General features: G+C 42.6%; 3 protein-coding genes across 8 annotated transcripts; all 3 read right to left on the bottom strand.

The window, feature by feature from the left end:
* Nucleotides 1–1,095: 1,095 nt before the first annotated feature.
* Nucleotides 1,096–5,201, bottom strand: LOC106650199 (tetraspanin-7-like). The gene is made up of 5 exons (XM_014368106.2): nt 4,873–5,201; nt 4,589–4,780; nt 2,334–2,504; nt 2,116–2,247; nt 1,096–2,035 (listed from the first exon to the last, which is right to left on the bottom strand). The coding sequence occupies exons 1-5, from the start codon at nt 4,948–4,950 to the stop codon at nt 1,880–1,882; spliced, it is 729 nt and encodes a 242-aa protein (XP_014223592.1). The 5' UTR covers nt 4,951–5,201; the 3' UTR covers nt 1,096–1,879.
* Nucleotides 5,202–5,338: 137 nt separating this feature from the next.
* LOC106650198 lies at nt 5,339–7,137 on the bottom strand. Its single transcript, XM_014368104.2, has one exon. It carries the CDS (start codon nt 7,026–7,028, stop codon nt 6,210–6,212), a length of 819 nt encoding a protein of 272 aa, XP_014223590.1. The 5' UTR covers nt 7,029–7,137; the 3' UTR covers nt 5,339–6,209.
* Nucleotides 7,138–9,111: 1,974 nt separating this feature from the next.
* Nucleotides 9,112–19,347, bottom strand: LOC106650173 (CDK5 and ABL1 enzyme substrate 2). 6 transcript variants are annotated; one of them, XM_014368049.2, is made up of 12 exons: nt 17,709–19,346; nt 17,537–17,607; nt 16,688–17,154; nt 15,581–16,069; nt 15,320–15,391; nt 14,755–15,054; nt 13,699–13,737; nt 12,702–12,781; nt 12,523–12,620; nt 12,327–12,433; nt 12,050–12,254; nt 9,112–11,959 (listed from the first exon to the last, which is right to left on the bottom strand). In XM_014368049.2, the coding sequence occupies exons 3-12, from the start codon at nt 17,113–17,115 to the stop codon at nt 11,819–11,821; spliced, it is 1,959 nt and encodes a 652-aa protein (XP_014223535.1). In that variant the 5' UTR covers nt 17,116–17,154; nt 17,537–17,607; nt 17,709–19,346; the 3' UTR covers nt 9,112–11,818. The 6 variants fall into 6 exon arrangements, with proteins under 6 accessions (XP_014223535.1, XP_014223539.1, XP_014223536.1 ...); XM_014368053.2 differs by lacking the exon at nt 13,699–13,737 and adding an exon at nt 14,361–14,390 and having other exon boundaries at nt 17,537–19,347; XM_014368050.2 differs by lacking the exon at nt 17,537–17,607 and having other exon boundaries at nt 17,709–19,347.
* Between the last annotated feature and the right edge of the window lie 603 nt (nt 19,348–19,950).

The raw sequence follows: 19,950 nt of genomic DNA, 5'->3' as shown, positions 1-19,950 counted from the left end.
CTTCTTTAAAATTTTTTTATATATCACTATGAGTAATACTTTGTAAATTATAATAATATCTGATATTACCGTAATTTTCTTGTGTTGTTTATATTTTTTTTGTTCAACAATTTGTGTATATAATTCGTGCGTGTATTTTGATACACATCAGCACGTACGTGGATAATGTATTTACCAGATCATCGGATTTCATCATCATCATCATCAGTAAATGCAATTAGTTATTTTTTGGCCATTGTTTGCTTTATAATACGTATTTTATCAGACTTTTCTTGGCGATTTTTATCTATTAATCTTCTTTGAAATTTTCTTACAACTTGTATAATGTGTGTGTATATAATGTCCGGATTGATTTCTATAATCCTGGTTTTTTTTTGTTCTCTACTACTTGTTTTTGCGGTTGTTGTAGCTGCTGCAACTGGTTTTTTTTGTTGGCTTTGTTGCGTGTCCCAACAATATGTTACATCCGAGAGATCACGACAGAAAATATAGTGCACTGAGTATCCTGTGTCTATATCCCAGATCATATACAATTCCTCTCGTCTGCGAAACGACATGTACTTTGTTCCTTTCTTCCTCAATCTCTTTTCTCATTCTCTTTCCTTATTAATATTTATGTATATCGTAATATGTGTTACATTATGTATCATCTTCAAGCGTCTGCTATTTAATAATAATAATCTACCGAATCGACTTTTTTTCATCGTTTTGTTATTATTTCCTACTTATTGATAAAGAGACTTGTTTTGTGTTTGGTATTTAATACTGAGTACGCACACACACATCACGTTGGGAGTCGACGGAATTTTAAGGATTTGACACATTTTACTAATATATATCTGGGATACAACACGTAATATTTTATTTTATATTCGCGCGGTATACGTCCCGCGCGCGCACACACACATTTGTCACAGTTTTGCTCTCTTTGCTATATTATATTATTAATAATACGTGTGCAAGTTTGTTGTCCATTCGGCGTGTCAGGTATTTTTTTTTTAATTCAATTCCACAATTCCCAAAGAGAACAAACCCCAGAGTTGACGTGTGCGCGCGGGATCGTCCAACGCGCTTTTATTCTTATTTTTTCTTCCATTGATGTTCGGGTCAGTATATTCATGAAGAGATGAAGCATGGTTGCGGGGATGAATGTTTTTTTGTTTTTGTTGATGTTTTTGTCGTTTGTAGTCGTCATTATCGTCGTCGTCGTCGTCGTCGTTTACGTCCGTCAGATGAGTGATTAGAAAAATATAATCATACACGCTTTGCGTGCATTGTGAGAGTATGACATAAGGTACACCGTTTGTCTCACGCTTTGCGGCTTGTCCTCCTCCTTACGCAATATATACACATGTGTTGCATATATTGTATAGAGCGAGCTTTTCTTTTTTTCTTTTTTTTTTTTTTTAATTTTCGTAGATTCCCATTCTCCTTTAGGATGATTAAAAAAAACTAAAAAAGATCGAAGATGCCTTATTAGAGCTTTCGATATCGTCGAGGCGAATGATGATTGGATGATTGGTGATATGAAGATTTAACAGTATGGGATCATGCGATGCGATGAGGGTGACGGTTCGAACGTGCGCAAATTGAAGCGGCGACGATCGCTTATCTCGGCCGCGGCGTACTCCCGACAGTAGGGGCAGTCGTTGGCCCCGGGCGGGACGATAGACGGCAGCCGGCCCTTCATGGAGGTCGGCGTGCCGCTGCCGCCGCCGTTGACCCCCGGCCGATACAGGTCGCGGCACAGATCGCTGCGGAACTGGCTGGGCTTGAGGGCCGACTTGGACGCGGCGCCGCCGCTCGCGGCGTTCGACGTGACGTATGACTGATTATACTGCTGTGCACTCGATCTCCTGTCGCAACTCGTTCGCGCTGTCTAAGATATCTGCTCGTAGTGGATCTTGTTGATGTAGCTCGCCAAGCAGCAGCTGAGCAGCACGCCGATCAGCGGCGCGGCGGCCACCCCGAGGGTGCAGCCCGCCACCAGGCCCACGTTGCTCCTGATGAAGTTCAGCACTCGGTTGTAGCAGCCCTGCGCACATCGAGGGATGCCATTTAGCACAATTTTCGAGGATCGTGATTCGTGGAGAAAAAAAGGATCGGAGTACGTACCTCGGTGTAAATGTCCTCGGTGTCGGTGGTGTCGCACTCGCCCTCCTGCACGCTGCAGCACGAGCTCGGTACCATCTTGGTGGGTTGCATATTCAAGTAATCGGTATATGCCCTGTTGCCGCAGCAGTGGAACTATACGTGGACGAAGAAAAACAAAGGAAAAACCATGAGTAATTTCTTTTTGTCCGCCACGAGTGCGTTGTCCTATAGAGGCTTACCGTGCTCTGCATGATGTCGAGGTGGAAGCTCTTGGTCTTGTCGACGCCGTAGGCCAGGAGGCTGTCGTTGAGGGCGCGATCGAAGCCCTCGATGACGGTCGTGCGATAGGTGTAGACCGAGGCCGCGGCACCCAGTTCCAGCAGCGCGATCACCGCGAGAAAAGCTCCGTACTGCGGGCATGACAAACACACATTTTTTCTCTCTCATTTTTCGGTTTTTTTTTGTTCGTTCCGTTTCATCAAAAGATGGTAGCGGGCAAAGAATAAAGGTATCAAGAACGAAAGGGGTATAACGAGTTCGTTGTCTGAGCTTTCTTTCATTTTCATTTTTTTTTATAAAACATGTGAAAAGACAAAGTGCACGAGCGAGAGAATGAGACAACGAGAGAGCGAGAGAGAACATCAGCAGTAGCAGCAGCCAGCAGTAATAGTAGCCTGCACCGCGGCAACAAAGGTACCTGACCCCGCTGACCTGGTTTTCATCGCAGCAGCAGCAGCAGCGAGTTTCCGTGCTGCTCTTGTACCGCCTGCTGCTGCTGCTGCTGCCGTCGCGCGTAGTGCAGCAGATATCTGGAGCAAACAAACAGGCTCCAGTCCCGCGTGCGCGTCTCGTATGCGCCAGCTCGCCTAGTTCAGTTCAGTTCAGTGCAGTGCAGTGCACGGAGCTAGCTATAGCTTATGATGCAAAACTGCTGCGCGTACATTATAACACCGCAAATGCCAAAATACCACACTGCACTCGCAGCAGCAGCAGCAGCAGCAGTATCAACGCCTGAAGCGCGCGCGCGCGCAAGAGTAGTAAGGGAGCTTGCAAGCTCGCGACACGAGCGCGCCAATTCTAGACGCGATAATATATAGGTGAATGCGCGCGCTCGTGTATATGCAAACATACACAGCTTTGTTATCCCAATTTTGCAGAATTATCCAACCGAGCCGTGCGCTGCTGTGCACTTGTGTATACAAGGGACGCGCATCGATTTTTCTTTCGTAAAGTCAATCGCTGCTCCGCTGACTGATCCTGCCTCTCCCGAGAAATCTCGTTTCCAAGACCTATATATAGCGCGCTCCGATCTCATTGCCATTTATATACAGTGTACGTATCGTGCGCGTCTATATGCTATGGTATACACGCGTTGGTCGAAGCTACTGCACTGTAGAGCCTACACAGAGAGAGGATGGCACTTTCGCTTTCACGCCTGCGATTGCGGGGGAGGCTAGGTATATAGTAAACAAACGCAGCAGCCTCTTGTCGATGAATACGTACTATCATACATGCACAACGGTCACAACGAGACACTACTACTGCTACTGCTGCTGCTGCATCCCCTCCGGAGGCCGTAAATAGCCCGTTAGAGTCTATTGACGCGATCGACGATTACTTGCTCGAAAAAAAAAATAGAAAGGAAAATAATAGAGAGCTTTGTCTGACGCTTGGCATTTGATATAGCGTCGCAAAAGAGCGAATCATTGCAGGCGATCGAAGCGATTCAAAGCGTATCATAGCGGAGATCATTGAGACGAAGAGGAAGCTCTTTTTTTCTGCGCAATGAAACAAAAAGAAAAAGCTCTCTCGCTTCTCAGTCGCAGTCTCGTTTTTCCCTCTCTCTCTCTCACAGTTAAACAGAGAAAATCCTCTCATTGCAAATTCACGAACCCCTTTAACTCGAGCGCAAGGCGCGTTACCTCACGTTCACAGAGACATACGAACACACACGCGGGCGAGACTAGGTCAGCTGCAGCAGCAGCAGTGTAGCAGTATAGAGGAGGCTGGCTGGCTGGCTGGCAGAGAGTAGCGCGGTCCAGAACTGCGACGCGCGCGTTCCGTATATTAAAGCACGGAGAGAGGGACGTGTGTGGGGCCGTGTATATACCTAGATATTATACGTACACGTATATAGTTATAATGCAGCAGTAGCAGCACGCGATCCGCGAGAGAGTTGCAGAAAGGAAGAAGAGAGAGAGAGAGAGAGAGAGAGGAAAAAAGAAAACCAGGTCACGCATCCCTCTCGCTCTCTTAGGCTCTTAGCGACAGTTTTCTTCTTCCTCGACTTGTACTCGCTCTCGCTCGCGAGAGAAAGAGCAAGAGAAAAGTCTCTCGCCTAGAGAGCTTTTTAACTCTCGCAAGAAGATTCGAAGGGGGATGGAAGCTGAGTATAGGTTTTGGAGCGAAAGCTCGCTCGCTCGCTCGCAGGCATATATAAACGAGAGAGAGTAGAGTAGAGTAGATAAGTGCATTATAGGATGTAGGTACTCACGAGGTAGAGAAGGGCTGGATGCTGCCTGGCGGCGCAGCAGCAGGCGAAGAGCGCGGCCAGGGCAACGAGTCCACCCAGGCTGGCGATGGCTATGAAGACGTAGCCCCCGTGGCCGTCCATGCCGACGTTGAAGTAGTCCTGCAGCCAGAGCTTCATGTAGATGCCGCCGAGATGCAGGAACAAGCCCGAGCCCTGTTTTGCAAGCACATACATTTTTGTATTAAGTAAACAACGTGCGCCTGATAATCATAATTATAAATTAGATAATAATTGTCGCTACTTACGAAGAAGGCGATGTTGAAGAGCATGAGGAAGGTGGTCATGCAGGCCACCGCGGCCACGCTCTGCAATTGTTTGGCCATTTTAAAGCTGTCGCTGAACCCTGAGCTTTTTTTCTTTTTGCACAACAATTACGAGCTCTCTTGTCACGCGCGTTACGACGAGTTGATAATTATTACGCACACGATATCCTAGCTCTAAGCCACTGTAGCAGCACTATACTACGGGCTGGTTTTGCGAGCAGCAGAGCTAGGCGAGCAGCGCGCTTATGCCCGCTTGTGTCAAACGGGCCAACACACGACTGAACGCTGCTGGCGACGGCCACGACGAGATATCTGTGCTGGCTGGCTGGCTGGCTGGCCCCCTTCGCTACGCTCGCACTTGGACTTGTTCCTTGATTGCGTGCGCTCGCTCGCCTCCACTCACTCTATATATTCTCCCCGTGTGCTGCTGAGCGCGCGATATGTATACATGCGCGCGCTATACACGCTACACATTTTGCTCTCCCCTAGCCGTGTGTGTAAGCTGTGCAAAGGGTCCATGCCTGTGTGTGTAACGCGTCGGTGTGTTGTGTCTTTATACGGCGTACATGCATAACTCGGCAACGCGCAGTAGCAGCAGCACTACCTCGTCGCCGTAGTCTCGTACGGTCTCGATCGATGATGTCAACGCGCCGCCGCCGTCGCACACACACACACACAGACATATACATGGCACACGATCTTGATACGATATACTCAGCTCAAACGTGTGTAAGCGCCATGCCTCCAATACATATAGAGCGCGATGGGGTTGTCCATATACAGATATAGCAGCGGGGGTGGCTGGCTGGTGCGCAAGCGTCGACCCCGCGCTCACTGCACAACGTATAGCACGCGAGCTGACTGGAGACGATCGGCGTGATAGCAGCGAGCAGATGCAACGCGACGGCCGACGAGTACTGTCAGCAGAGCGCGGCTATTACAAAATACTTTATTATTCTACTACAGTGAACTGTACTTCTGTACTAGTAATGAAGACGAACGCGTGTGTTGTGTGTTGTATAGCACCGATGACCATATAATTATATTTGTTCCATTAGTCCACACGCACTCGCTCGATTGTGTACACAGACTGCTACTGTGTATACATTACAGTGTGACTAGAACACTCACGCACTCGAGCTAATATTCACTCACATTCCGGATTTTATTTTTTTCAAACGATACATGGCTCCGATATGCCGTGTGTGTTTTGCTACTGTGACGAAACTATAATACTTATATATACGGAAACTTAATTATATATTTACAAACTTTACTTCGTGATTTCTTTTTTTTTTTTTACGTTTTTGTTGTGTTGTTTACTGAGCTGCCAGTAGCACGAGGTTGTTGGCTCGGGGCTGGAGAGCCGCCGTCGATGAGCGACGACTGTAGTTGCCGTTCAACTCGTCCAATTGATGACTGGTCGTGTCGTCGATACAGCTGCGGCACAGCTGGACTATCCCGCTACCGATACTGTTGCCATTGCTGCCGTTGTTGATTCTGCGACGGTCCGCCTCGAGCCTGTCCAGCTGCTCTCTCAGCTCGTAATCGGCCGCGTCGAGCTCCGCAAGCTCCGCCTCGTCGTCGTCCTCGTCCTCCTCGTCGTCGTCGAAATCGGAAGACAAAAAGTCGCCACAGTCGAGCGGCAGCTGAGTCGGACTTTTCACGCTGTTGCTGCTGCTGCCGTTGCTGTTGTTTCCATTGATCTCGGAGGCGATCGATCGGTTGGAGTTGGACTGGCGCAGATCGCCGATCGTCTTGAAGTAAATGCTGTGGTCCATGCTGTACTCCTCGAGGCATCTACTCTCGAGCTTGCCCGCCGACTTGTAATCCATGGGACAGCAGTTGAGCCTCGATCTCTCCTGTATCGGACCGCCACCGCGACGTCGCGTGAAGCTCGGCGCCCAGTCCTCCTCGACCTCGAGCCTCTGGGTGCTCTTGTTGATGGTCCAGCGGGCCTCGGGCTCGTCCTGCATGGTCATGCGGCCCGGCGACAGTCGCACCGATCTCAGACGATTGTAGCCCCGGGCGTAGGCGGCCCAGCGCTCGATGCGCTGCAGCACGTACTCGGCCTCCTCGGACCACCAGGAGGACAGCTGGCGCGAGAACGAGAGCACGTCCTCGCTCGAGACACCCATCACTGCACTGCACGCGATACAGAGAGAGAGAGCCAGCGACGAGGGAGTAGTACCGCTCGTTTGGCGCTCGACCGACCGACTGCCAAAGACGTTATACCGATCGAACGGCAGAAGCCGAAGCACTGCGCTGCAAGCACACACAAGTGCAAGATACAACGACTACGAGTACAAGAGCCAAGAAGCCCTGCATTTACACGCGATCCATACTGCCGATACGTACTACTGCTACACGTGCCGATATATGTATATTATGCAGCAGTCTATACTCGCTCGAGTGTGCATGCACCGATAATCTCGTTCGCGAATATACGTATTATATAGACCTTTTTCCACCGATGTGCGGCTGACTATACATCGTAGTACGTCCGACAATGACCTTGGCGGGGCTGCCTACTATCGTTATGTCGCAGGTATATAACACCGCGCCAGCTCGTAACTGTATATATTGCATTAGATGCACGCGCGCGCGCCAATAGCTCCGCACACAATACAACTATGCAAATACAATCGAGGCGCAGCGGAGTCTTGTAATCGACGTTGCCGATCTGATACGAACCGCCGCCGCCGCCTCCTGCTACACCCGCGCGAACGTCGGATCTTGCTTACGTCGGAGGATCGCTGCCGCTGCGCCAAAGTAACCCTCGATATTGCCGGATACGTATACAGCTGCAGGACGCAATACTTGTGCTTCGAGTGCTTAGCAGCAGAAGCAGATTTAATACCATCTACCACTACTTGCTGTCCGTGCAAGACTGTACCGACACGAGCGTGATTTCGGCAAATATTTAAAATGAAAAGAAAAAGAATAAAGAGAAGAAGAAGAGGAGTCTAGTCGGAGGAGATCGGCGCCGCGGCGAGGGCGTCGTAATTGTATTTACTCGACTGGGGGAGCAGTAGCAGCGCGCGATTGGGTGTCAAGGTGAAGTCGCTTTAGCGCGCCGACTCTCTATTGTATGAGTAAGAGCTCTGAAAAACCCGCAGACACATACACACAACACGACGATGATTCTACTTTGACGCGGTTAGTCGCGGTGTGTGCTGCCAGCCGTGATTCCGATCGACACGATACGGCCCGTTTTAAATACACACACACACAGGCACAAATGAAATTGTTACAGTATTACCCTCGAGCCGATCTATCCTCTCTTTCTCTCTCTCTCTCTCTCTCTCCTCGATTGCTTTAATGAGGCGAGCGTCACTCCGAAATCGATAGACATTGTACATTGCCCGCCAACACCACCGCGCCGACTTATTATACTTTGTCACGCGACGATTCGCGAGAGTGGCATTATCTGTTGGGCACGCGCTCACTAGTGCTGCGAACTTATTTGGCATATATATTATTTTGTCACACAATGTTGTGCAATATTCGAGCTTTTTTCCAGCACAATTACCTACGTATATTTACGAATGGATGTGTAGCAAAAAAAAGTGTTACGAGGTCGTTAAACTCGATTATATGTACATACGAGTCTCGCGCGTTACAAAGCGCGCCGAGCCGGGAACACCCGAAAAACCGCTGAATAACACGCGAAACGGATTAAGAACGTAATAGCACGATCACGGCACTTAGCTAATAGACCCTTTGCCGTATTTACATAGATTTTTAGAAATTGCGTCAAACACTTTTCGTCGTATATGTATACTGTTGGGCGTTATCGCGCGGCCCATTGACGCGCATTGAGAGAGAAGCTTTATAAAAGCTGTAAGCACCCGATGATAGAGCTTTGAGAGAGAGAGATTGATTCTGCGAACGAGCGCCTCCACTTAGTTTCGTAATCGCATCTCTCTAATTTTCAATTTCCATTCAAATAAGTTTGCTGTTTGGTGCGAATAGAGGGGAACGAGGGAACGATGATAGTCAAATTTACAAGTTTTATATAACAATTACCATTTAATCGTGATTTATTATTATTTATTTTTAATTAGATAGTACAACGGTTTCTTTTTACTTTTTATTTGTTACTTTATTCGGTATACAATATGATCGAAGAAAATTGTTTTTGTGGTTATAAATTTCAGAAGTTGTTATACAATTGAACGTACTTATTTTTTCTGGTATGTAAATTTAAAGAGATTGTACTATCGAAGTTATATAATAAGATTAATAAATAATCGCTATGTATAATAGAGAGAGACCCAGCTCGTATTTATATTATCCCCTTTTACGAATACAAAAATTACTGCCCGACTTTTCTCCAACGTAAAACTTTGATTTCGTCGTCGTTGTTCTGATGAAAAAAACAAACTTTTTCAATTATGATTAATCAACTATTTACAAGTCACCAAATTATTGTATTTTGTTCTACACCCCTAATAAATTGTACATAGCATATTTACAAAAAAATGAAGATGAAATTATTCTTTAAAGTTTCAAGACTGTAAATTGGTTAATTGATAATAGAAAACTATCGATGAAGCAAACAACAAAATGAAAACCCGGACGAATTGTATAAATACGATGGAGTGAGTCTTGCACCACATAAACGTTAAATTTTCATACAGCCTTATTTGACTATTTCTGTAACATTGTAAATGACTTTACGACTATCCTTTAGAATCTTTACAAAAAAACACTTTTATACATTACTAAAATATAGACTAGAAAAGTAAATAAACATATATAAGAGTAATAAAAGCATAAGCTACGCTTATGGAACATATCTGAAATAAGACCAACAAAGTAAAATAGAATACACATACAGTCATAGACAAATATGTTTGTATGTGTACGAGCGTGAATATATTTAGACAAGATTAACCAAAATTTCACGAAATGTAGCCAGCATCCCTGAGCTTAGATATATTTTTGAAAACTACCATGATACCAATTCAATCGAATGAGCTATATGCAAAAAATCATGTAGTTATCCCAACGCCCGCTCGTATATCACTCAAACGAGTAAACACCGCTCGAAGTGACTCATACACATCAGTCTCGCGATAACTACACACAAATGTTTCTTTTAAAAACATCGAATATGCAAAAGTTGCTTTAACAATTGTCTACTGTTTTTCATTACAAAAAATTTTTTCTTGACCCATCAGCTCACTCGATTTTCAACATTTTGTTTTTCATACAAGAAGTGTAGAAGATATTTATAAAAATAAACTTATATCGTACAATATTACGAATTATTAATTACGAATGAAATCGATCGGGTATAAAATGGTGCAAAATACATGTCGTCTTCGCCACGTTTAATAATAATTATTATTATTTACACGCCATTTCCTAACAATCGCATGCGCATTATTTTATGTTTCAATATTATAGCTGATTTCAATAATAATATTCATCATGATAATTTGTACCCCTTCTCATCAACACACACAACTTCTTAATTTTGTTACTTTTAGTCTTTCAATTTATTCAGTACATCAACTTGTATTTATGCGTATTTATTGAAATTGATGAATTCCCGACTGCTACTAGACATTATACAGATTAAAACGTTATTACACATATTTTTCTCTTACACATACGATCGTAAATCTAGCTTTCTGTTTTCACCATGATTATATGTACGTAAAATTTGTATAACTCATTGAGGAGTTTGTTAAGTATATACAAGGACAGAAAAGTAGTACTTTTGCACAATGTATTAACAAATTTCAGTCGAATATCTTATAATCGAAAAGCACCTCTAAACAATTTCAAATGCATATTTTAGAGCACAATAAATTTGTGGAAACGGCGATTAAAATTATTAAGAAAAAATTAAAAGGTTTTGTACTTTAGAATAGTGTGTAAAGCAAGAAAAAATGTTATTAATAATTTAATTAGTATTTTTGTTTTTGCATATATTCTAATGTTCATAGAAAATTACACAATAATATCAAACAGCAAGTTGCCCATTCAATACTTTTTCGTCACTATTTGACTCTATCGATTACGTTATTCGTAAATATTACATCATTGAATATTGATTTCTTGATAAACAAGAGAATCGTTAGTTTTAATATAAAACTATTTATTAGGATAACAGCTCAAGTTTAATAGAATTCAAAAAATTTAAGTACAGCAACAAAATCGATTCAAGAAATAAATTCAACAGACTCGGTATGAATAAAAAGATCCCTAAAAATCAATAGATAAGCTACTTGACATTCAAAATAAATATAGATGCTCGGAACATTACTGTTACGTAATGTAAGAAACAAAGGGTTGCTTATGTAAGGAGAAAATTAGTTGCAGCTTTTGTTACAGCAATATGTAATAATTACGCGTGAAGCCAGAGTTAAAAACAGAGCTGTTTTTTTAAGTTTGAAAAATCAACAACCTATTTTCGGTTTTTAATTTTATTTAAAAATGTATGTTTTGCATATGCCAGCATTGAATGCTTTATGCATGAGAACATTTAAGAAATAACTTTGAACTTATATTTTAATATTAAAAAAACTTTTAAAGATAACAAAGTGTAGATTTGAATAGATAAGAAGTTTTATAAAGATTTTCATTATTTTCTATTTGGTACTTAATCATTATCCAATTATCATATCGCGTTAACTATTAAGGGCTATCGTTGACACAACGATTGTATTAAATACATATGCTTTAAAATACATTATCTCTGCTTATAGATATAACGACGCCAAGTACATTTTTTGAAAAGTGGCATTTACTTTATAAAATCCTAATTAATTGAAAATCTTAGAAACACAATTTTAGATATCACTTTTTCGATTCAAATTAAAGCTTTTAGTCCTCACTTTTGGATACTAAGTTTTTAAGCAGGTACCTTTTTGTTTAATTCCTAATATAACGATGCCGTTATTATGATAATCGGTCAAGATTCGTACAAAAGACGCTGGTAATGTGGAAATATTTCCCACGTCGGTAGATGTAATCCAAATTCAAGAGCCACTAAAACCGCAAATTCGGAATTTAAAAGATCCTTTCGATTTAGCCGCAAGACGCTTTCTGTTCTCTAAAAAAAGTGTAAAAAAAGTACGTGAGTAAGTACATTACATACGTATTCATGACTATTGATTTTTGACATATGTATATAATGCGGTACCTCGATAAGTGACTTTAAAATTTGCCCTTTCACGTCGTTGAGTTTGGCAGCTAGCAGCAGGCAGGCGCCAGCACATAATTTGCGCGTTTGTTTCGTTACGACATTGCGTAAAATCAATTTTTCGAAATAAACGTAGGCCATCGCGACGGTCAATAAATCCACTCCATTTTCCATTTTGGCAATCTTTCGCATTTCCCTCTTCAAACTGCAACGAATAAATGAATCATTGCGATACTCGTTCTTTTCTGATTCATTAAAAGTAAAGTAAAAAACTTACCTTCTGAGTTTGCTCAGAGTTAGCTGTATGTGCGGAAACTTTTCGTGAAATTTATCGTTCAATTCCTTTTTCAAGTCCGTTGGCCGTACGTAATCGATCACAGATGTCTTTAATACAAACAAGAATTCAATCAAAAAGTTAAGTAAGCCGAGTGGGAAAAAAAGTATTTCCTCAGAATTGAGTTTAAAATAATTACCATGTATGACGTGAAAGTAAGCAAAGTCCTGTGCTTTCCAGCTATGAGTTCGGGGTCGTCCAGCAAGTTGGGATTGTACGGAATCTGGTCGTCCCATTCTGCGAGGCAAAAAAGAAAAGCGTAAATTAATCAATGTTGTAATTTGTTTGTTGTGCATCGAGCCGAGATTGACCCCATACCTTTTGACTCAGCTAAAACCACGGGTGGCGAGTCTCCTGTGTGTTGCAAGCGAGTGGCAGCGACGTCGTACGACAAGCACCTTGAAACACGATCAATTCAGAATGAAAAATTGTATCTCGCTTCTTCGTTTGGATAATATAAGGGAGGAAAAAAAAAGAATAAGAGTTGAGCGCCCAAAGCTGTTCTACCTTGTGTACGGACTAATAGAATAGTGCATGTCTAGTATTTACGAGTGAGCATATAACGACTGCTACTGCGAGCTTTTTAAATCCAGCACTCGAAAGTAAATTGACTCTCATTGATTAACTTCCGATGAAATTCGAATGAAATTAAAAATCAATTCGTGTACTGCAAGCCCAAAGGCGACTGTGAACGAATTTTACAAAGTTGACAAAAGCCGCTCGTATGTATGCGAAGTGTTTGGAATGCACGTGTACAGAAAGAGTCTGGAATTCCTGCTGAAGCTTGCATTTGTTATGTGCACGAATGTTGCGCAATTTTTTTAAAATGAAAGAGAGAGATTCCAATTTCTACTTTTTCTGGTCAAACAGATCGTTCATAACAATGATAACAAAAATGCGTGCAATGAGTGCTATTATTTACATGTATATTGAAAATCTGCTGAACAATGATATAGGTGAATTACGGCATGCGGTGTGAGCGAGTCGTGACAAAAAAAAATTTATAGGGGGTCTCTGAAGAGAAAATAATATTCAGCGTAAATGAATGGACGAGCATGCGTTTAACAATATAATAGAGGTTTGTGGTCGGTAATTACATTAATTATAGTACTATAGCTACTAGCTCGCGCGGTAAAGCTTCTGCTTTCTTTTACTCGTTTTATTTTTCGGCCCAACACCTCACGAGTGTAAACATTTCTATTTTTGTTCAAACGAAACGAAACAACAATCGATAGTATTACTGAGAGAAAAATCCATTATCAAATTAATCATTTTAAAAAGACAAATCTGTAAAGTTGTGCAAATTATGCTTTACCACTTGGCATGATCCCTGTTCCACGTTATGGTTTTCGTCCTGCAATTGTTGAATAAAGCTAGCGTAAGATATTTTTTGTCACATAATTACACATGTATATTTGGTCAGTTTTCGAATAAAAAATGAAAAAAAAAACACAAATTCATCGACATTTGAAAATTTCGACGAGCCAATTCAATAACGAAAGGTTATAAAAAGAACATTTATAAAACAACAAAGGCTGTTGTGAACAAAGCAGGATAATAACAAAAAAAGTAAATTATGAAAATGCTGGTGAATGCATGATTCACACTCATATAAATAACGTATAAAGGATTATTATTTTTATTCTCGCACAACAAGCAGCGCCGAAATGGCGGAGTTTTGTATTTTTTTTTTTTTCATTAGTAACAAAAAAGTGAAATGAAATGCGATGCGTAACTCGAATCCAGTGTCAACTAGAGTAAGGCTTACTATCTTGTATTTGCGCATTTATCTCATTTACACAAATGACATACATACGATAAAATGCAAGGCGCTTTTAATCTTTCTCTCCCTCACTCGCTTTACAGATGCAATAATTGCGGCTTGCATGAATTGCATTTTAAGTATTCTCGCCTACTATTATGATGCACCTATTTATTATATGCGTTTTTGTTGTTGTTGTGTGCACTGTTACTTACTTCGCGAAATTATAGCCAATTTTCGGTGATCTGTAAAACGACCCACAAAAGAAACAAATTATCGGACAAATACATTATCATCGTTGTTATTTCGTACTTACTCGACCCAGTGTGTAGGTGTTTGTGAAAAAAAAAATTACCTGACTAGTTTGAAATTGATGCTCTTACTTTAGTTGACCGTCATTTTATTATTATATTTTTACTTGTTTATTTTTTTTTTTTTTGTTAAAAAAAAATTGTATTCAGATATTTTTATAATAAAGTATGTATAAATACGGAGCGTGTTAAAATGCGAGAAAAAGCTCTCTCGCTCTCTTTACGGACGCGCAGCGCACGTATGTATATGCATACGTGTGGAGTAACGTTTTACGTGTATGAGTATCGGCTGGCTTACCTTGAAACGACGTGGTGTTTATTATTAGACGACGCAATGTGCATCAGTTCAATCGCCTCGCTGTCGCTGAAGTGTGGCTTGCGTTGCTGCTGCTGCGGCTGCTGCTCTTTTTGCTGCTGCTGTTGAAACTGCCTCGACGGCTCCAACAAGCGGGCGTACGATATCTGCTGACCCTCCTGGGCTCGCTCGATGCCCAGCAAGCCGAACGGATCCTGATGGTCTCTCGTGTCGTTTATCGACGAGAGCGGCCTTGACGTGATGGTGTTTTTGCGACGGCCGGCGTCTTTGCGCAACTCCGACCTGTGTGCACCACACGAGGGTTGGAGGGAGAAAAAAATAAACAAATCGATAAGCTCAATGACTTTTGCTTTTATCCCGCGGTGTTCATTAAGTGACTCTAAGCTCATGTTTTGGGTGGTTTTCTCGTTAATGTTCATGATAATATCTAATGGTGAACATTCGCAATCTAAGTGTTGGTGAGTATACATGAAAAAAAAATGTGAAAAAAAATCGATCTACACATGTATCTGAAAAAAGTCGATCCTATTGCGAGTAACCAGTATACCTTTTTAAAATCGGATTGGAGACGTTCGTTAGTTTTTGGAAGACTGGCGAACTAGTGACGGAATTTGGCAAGCTAACATGTTATAAAAATAATTTTTTAAACATTTCAATATCATCAAGTCATGTGTGCAAAGTATTATTATAGCTAAAAGCACAACTGTGTATAACGTCGTATAAACTGTGTCACTGTGAAGAGTTTTTCTATTCTTTTTTTTGGTTTGTTAGAGACAGAATAAAATTTCAAAGTAAAAAAGCTCCTCACCAACTGGTACGCTGCTCCTTGCTGTAGGGTATAGACGAAAAGACTAAGAATGGCACTTTCTTCGAGGATACTAGTATAACGCGGTCGTCAGTAAACTTGTGACCGCTGATTGGCTTTTTCATAAAACGCAATTCTTTGGAAACCTCCGGTATAATACTGTTGTTGATGCATCCCGGCTGGCCGCGAATACCGTCGACGCCGCCGACGACGACGCCGCAGCCGCTGCCGATGCTGCTGTTGAGCGAGGCGACGGTCGTCGACGACGGCGTGGCCTGCTGATGATGATGATGATGCTTGCCCTTGGCTTTCGAGGCCGGAGTGATGAATTTCGAGCGCAGAGATCCGATGCTCTCGCTGCTGCTGTTGTATTGATTTTTGATATCCTCGGACAGCGTCGAGGCCTGATGCGCGATCTTGCGCTTGTAATGCAGCGAGCCGACCCTCCTCTCGATGACGTTCGTGTACTCGCTGCTGCCGGTCGTTCCAGCCCTGCGAATCATCATTAATTATTATTTTGACGTTCTCTTATCAAAACATGTTCTTATGCGCGCGAGAAAAAAATCGTTGGATAATGCTGCTCTGCGCGTGTGTGTGTTTATCGCACGCGAGCGCGGCGAGTGCGCCGCCGTCGCTGCTGACGTCGAGGGGTCAAAGTTTCTGCATGCACTTAATGACATTGTGCAAGGGTGTATTGCGCGTCTTTATGTACACATATAACGTAATAGGATTCGTGGCAGACTGTAAACCTGTTAAGATAATTAAATAAAGGGTTAACCGGAAATGTGCCAAACACTGTCATGATATAGCGCGAAAAGTCCGTATCATTGCGTTAAAGCTCCAAACAACGCGAGTTAACAAGATAAGTAGTGTAACATAATTTTTTCTTCCCAAAGCGTCTCTTGTTTTCTTTTATCTGTACATTCCAAATCGTATTTGCACAATCTAGTTGCAGTAAATATTATTCGCGATACAGAAAATAAATATGAAAAGTATGCAGCAAAAATGATTGAGTTGCAGCTGATAGGGATTTTTTAAAATTTACTGTGATGCGCAAGTCAAATGAAAAAATCTAATACGATGACTTTGATTCATATAACAATGCATTACCGTTCTCTGAATGAAGCATGATGAGAAGTCAGCAGATGAGGGCAGTTGTGTTCTTGTTCAGATAAGACAGCCTTAACTGCTTTAACTGGAGTCTGAACTGCTTCAGAATCTGAGCTAAATGAGCGATCATGTGCTGGATAATGACTCGCTGCTGACAAAGGCAAGTCATTTTGCTTTATGCAATTGTTGTTTCCATTCTCCAGACATGTGCCGTTGAGAATGCCATCCAAAGTGTCCTTTGGATGGGCATCATTGCTATTGGTGGTAGGCTCTTGGTGAATGCTGCAATTCTGATCATTTAGCAATTCATTGCTAGGTATGAGCACTAATCGAGTGTCTCTGTGACTTCCATCCAGCGAGATGTTGGAGAGAAATGAAAATGCAGCAAGCCTTCTTCGGGAGTGATTCTTCTTTAAGGCTGCTGCCATTCCTTTGTAACGCTGACCAGTCAACAGAATCCTCTGTATCTGTTTGCAAAAAAAAATGATAAAAATAAGATGTCTTTTACTTTGAGATCCTGTTTGAACATGAATTTTTATTTTTGAACAAACTACTAAAAAAAAAAAAAAAACATTGTACCAATTCGCGTGAAAAAAACTGGCTGCAAGTATGCACTTTAAAAATTAAAAAATTGAGTAATATCCTTCTGAATTGCGCGTTTTTCCGGAGGTATCATATTTTCGTCGAGTTGCGCGTTTATAATTATCCTCTACGTTTCTCGGTAGCTTCGGCACATAGCCGAGTAGTTACTATCACTCGGTGTCTTTTATACTCGAGCAGCAGATTAAAATTCGTATCTTAAGTCAACATGCACAGCTAATAGATATGTAAACACATAGATGTAATCACCTGTCTGAGCTTTAATAATCCAAGTATGAGAGGCGGTGAAGTTGAGGTCTATATATCTCTTTTAAACGTAGCTATATATGCAATGTGTGTTATGTATGAGTGATGAACTGCAGCGGGCAATTATGTATCGCTACTATTGTACGGTGCGAATTACACAGACGATAATACATACGGCGCGTAATCTCCAGATAATCTAATCATAGCGGCAAAAGGAGGACGACGATTCGTTTGGTGTGTTTACAATCGAGACTGCTGCTGTAGTTGTTTTGGTGGCTGTTGTTGTTGTTGTTGTCGTTGTTGCTGTTGTTTTTGCTCGATCATGTTGGACGCATTGAACCGTATAATATGAAAACGTATTTTTATATTTATAGTATACGCGTGTACATATATGTGTGTATGTGTCGCGGTATAATTTTAATAGATATTATATCGAATTTATTATTAATAACAACAGAGAGTTACGAATAGTTCCCCGAAAGGGCGATAAACCGGGATCACAAATGTTCACTAATCATCACGAACACTTTTTTCTGGCCATTATCGTCATCGGTGGAGGCAGCATTATTAACGACACTGATATTACAACACTTAGTTCTCGAGTTAATCGGCAATGACAAGAGCCGCGCGCTGTTCAGCGAGCCCTCAAGATTAGTTGCCGTCATTGTTGCGCTGCTCCTGCTGTACGATGATGTGTTTTTGTTGTCGTTTCTCTCTCTCGGTCTTCGCTCTCCTCTTCTTCTTCTTCTCTCCTCGACGTAAATATAAGCAAAAGCCTATTATATATTCGTGCTGCGTTGTGTGTTTATGTGCGAGCGGCGATGCTGTTTATACTGCCGCGAGCTGGCCTATGGCTGGCTGCAGCGAATGCCGATGTAGCAGCACCTATTATAGAGAGTGACTGCACTCTCGAGCGCGCCTATGTAACAGTTCACGGCCCGTGACTGCTGCTGCTGCTGCTGCTGCTGCACCACACAAAAGTGACAACAACACGCACCACTGCACTCGCACTAGTCGTTGCTGCTGCTGCTGCTGCTTTCATACACGGACACATGCAGCCACACACACTCGTCACACGCGCTATTGTAGACGCAAAACTTTAACGCACGAATGCAGTCATCACACCGCGCGCGCACTGTTAAACCACCACCGCCGCGGTGTATATAGTCGAACACACATATATCACACACGCGAATCGCGTCTTTCTTCTTGTCCACCTATTTATTATTGTATCCTTCGATTGGCGGCCGCACTTTCGGAGGCTGCTGGCCATGCACACTGCATGCAGACACACACACGCGCGCGCTATATGTCGTTGTTGCAACTCGCAAGGTTTTTCGTCGCTGGCAGTCGTCGCGCTGGTACTTTCCTGTCTTTCTCTCTTTCTCTCGCGCGCGCTCGCTCACTCGCACTCACACGAGCTCCTCCCGTTATATTCCGATCATCTGTGCTCTCCACACACTCACGCGCAGCCAGCAGCAAGGGATATATCGCCCAGGAAGAACGAGAGACTTTGTACGCGGCGACGACGCTTCAATCGATCATAACTGTTGGATTGTGGACTTATGTCACTTCTAGGTCTTTCGATGCTACTACTGCTACTCGCTCGATGCAGCTCTGGTCGATCGTCGACATGTAAGAAATGCAATTGGACTCTCGGACTCGCTGCTGCGGTGCATAGTTAGCGACTGGCTGTGGCGAGAAAATAGTGTGTGCGAGACTACTGCTTGCTGCTGCTGCTGCTGCGCGGAATTGCCTATGTGTGCGCGAGCTCTTGTGTCATATGTACACGCACACGGACGCGCGGCCCGAGAGAGCCTGTGTATACAGAACACACCAACATGAGCACATAATACACACACTGGCACACACACACACGCCTCGTATCGACGATTTTCACAGCGAAAAGTGCCGGGCGGGGGCGCCGTCGCACTACTCCGGGACAAACTATATATAAGTCGGAGCTCGGAGGCGAAAAGCCGTGTCTCTTTTGTATGTAACTTTACCCGCCAAACGACACGTTTGAATATGCTGACTGAAGCTCATGCATGTTGCAGGCGCGTAAATAAATGTACGACCGGACGCCTGCAAGTCGATCGATTTTTTTGTAAGCACAAGTGGTATCAATTAATCAGTTCGTTTTTTGTACCATTAATTTATTTATAATTATCTTTTATTACAAGGGTACAAAAGTGTAAATCTGTACAGATCGATTCAATCTGAAACAATTACATTTTATGTACAAAATTTGCAACGTGTTAATTACATTTTATCAGAGGACGTGCAATTCCCAGCGCAATTACAATTACGAAAAATTTCGCCTCTGTGGTATCATACAGAATTGGCTACAGAATTGGAATCCATTATTGGATCAGAAAAAGTTCTATTTCTCTTAGGAAGACATACATTTAACAATC

This window comes from Trichogramma pretiosum, unplaced genomic scaffold (genome assembly GCF_000599845.2).
Source record: "Trichogramma pretiosum strain Unisexual culture from Peru unplaced genomic scaffold, Tpre_2.0 scaffold82, whole genome shotgun sequence".
Classification (NCBI taxonomy): Eukaryota; Metazoa; Arthropoda; class Insecta; order Hymenoptera; family Trichogrammatidae; genus Trichogramma; species Trichogramma pretiosum.
This window is presented reverse-complemented; position numbering and strand designations above follow the sequence as displayed.

Bases quoted from the DNA above. Each gene is read 5' to 3' on its own strand.
- LOC106650173 (XM_014368050.2), bottom strand. From the start codon at position 17,115: ATGGCAGCAGCCTTAAAGAAGAATCACTCCCGAAGAAGGCTTGCTGCA. The intron at 15,055-15,319 runs GTATACTGGTTA...TGGTGCACACAG, and splicing joins TCCAATCCGATTTTAAAAAG to GTCGGAGTTGCGCAAAGACG. The intron at 12,255-12,326 runs GTAAGTTTTTTA...TATTCGTTGCAG, and splicing joins ACTCTGAGCAAACTCAGAAG to TTTGAAGAGGGAAATGCGAA.
- LOC106650198 (XM_014368104.2), bottom strand. From the start codon at position 7,028: ATGGGTGTCTCGAGCGAGGACGTGCTCTCGTTCTCGCGCCAGCTGTCC.
- LOC106650199 (XM_014368106.2), bottom strand. From the start codon at position 4,950: ATGGCCAAACAATTGCAGAGCGTGGCCGCGGTGGCCTGCATGACCACC. The intron at 4,781-4,872 runs GTAAGTAGCGAC...CTTGCAAAACAG, and splicing joins TCTTCAACATCGCCTTCTTC to GGCTCGGGCTTGTTCCTGCA. The intron at 2,505-4,588 runs GTGAGTACCTAC...TCATGCCCGCAG, and splicing joins ATCCAGCCCTTCTCTACCTC to TACGGAGCTTTTCTCGCGGT.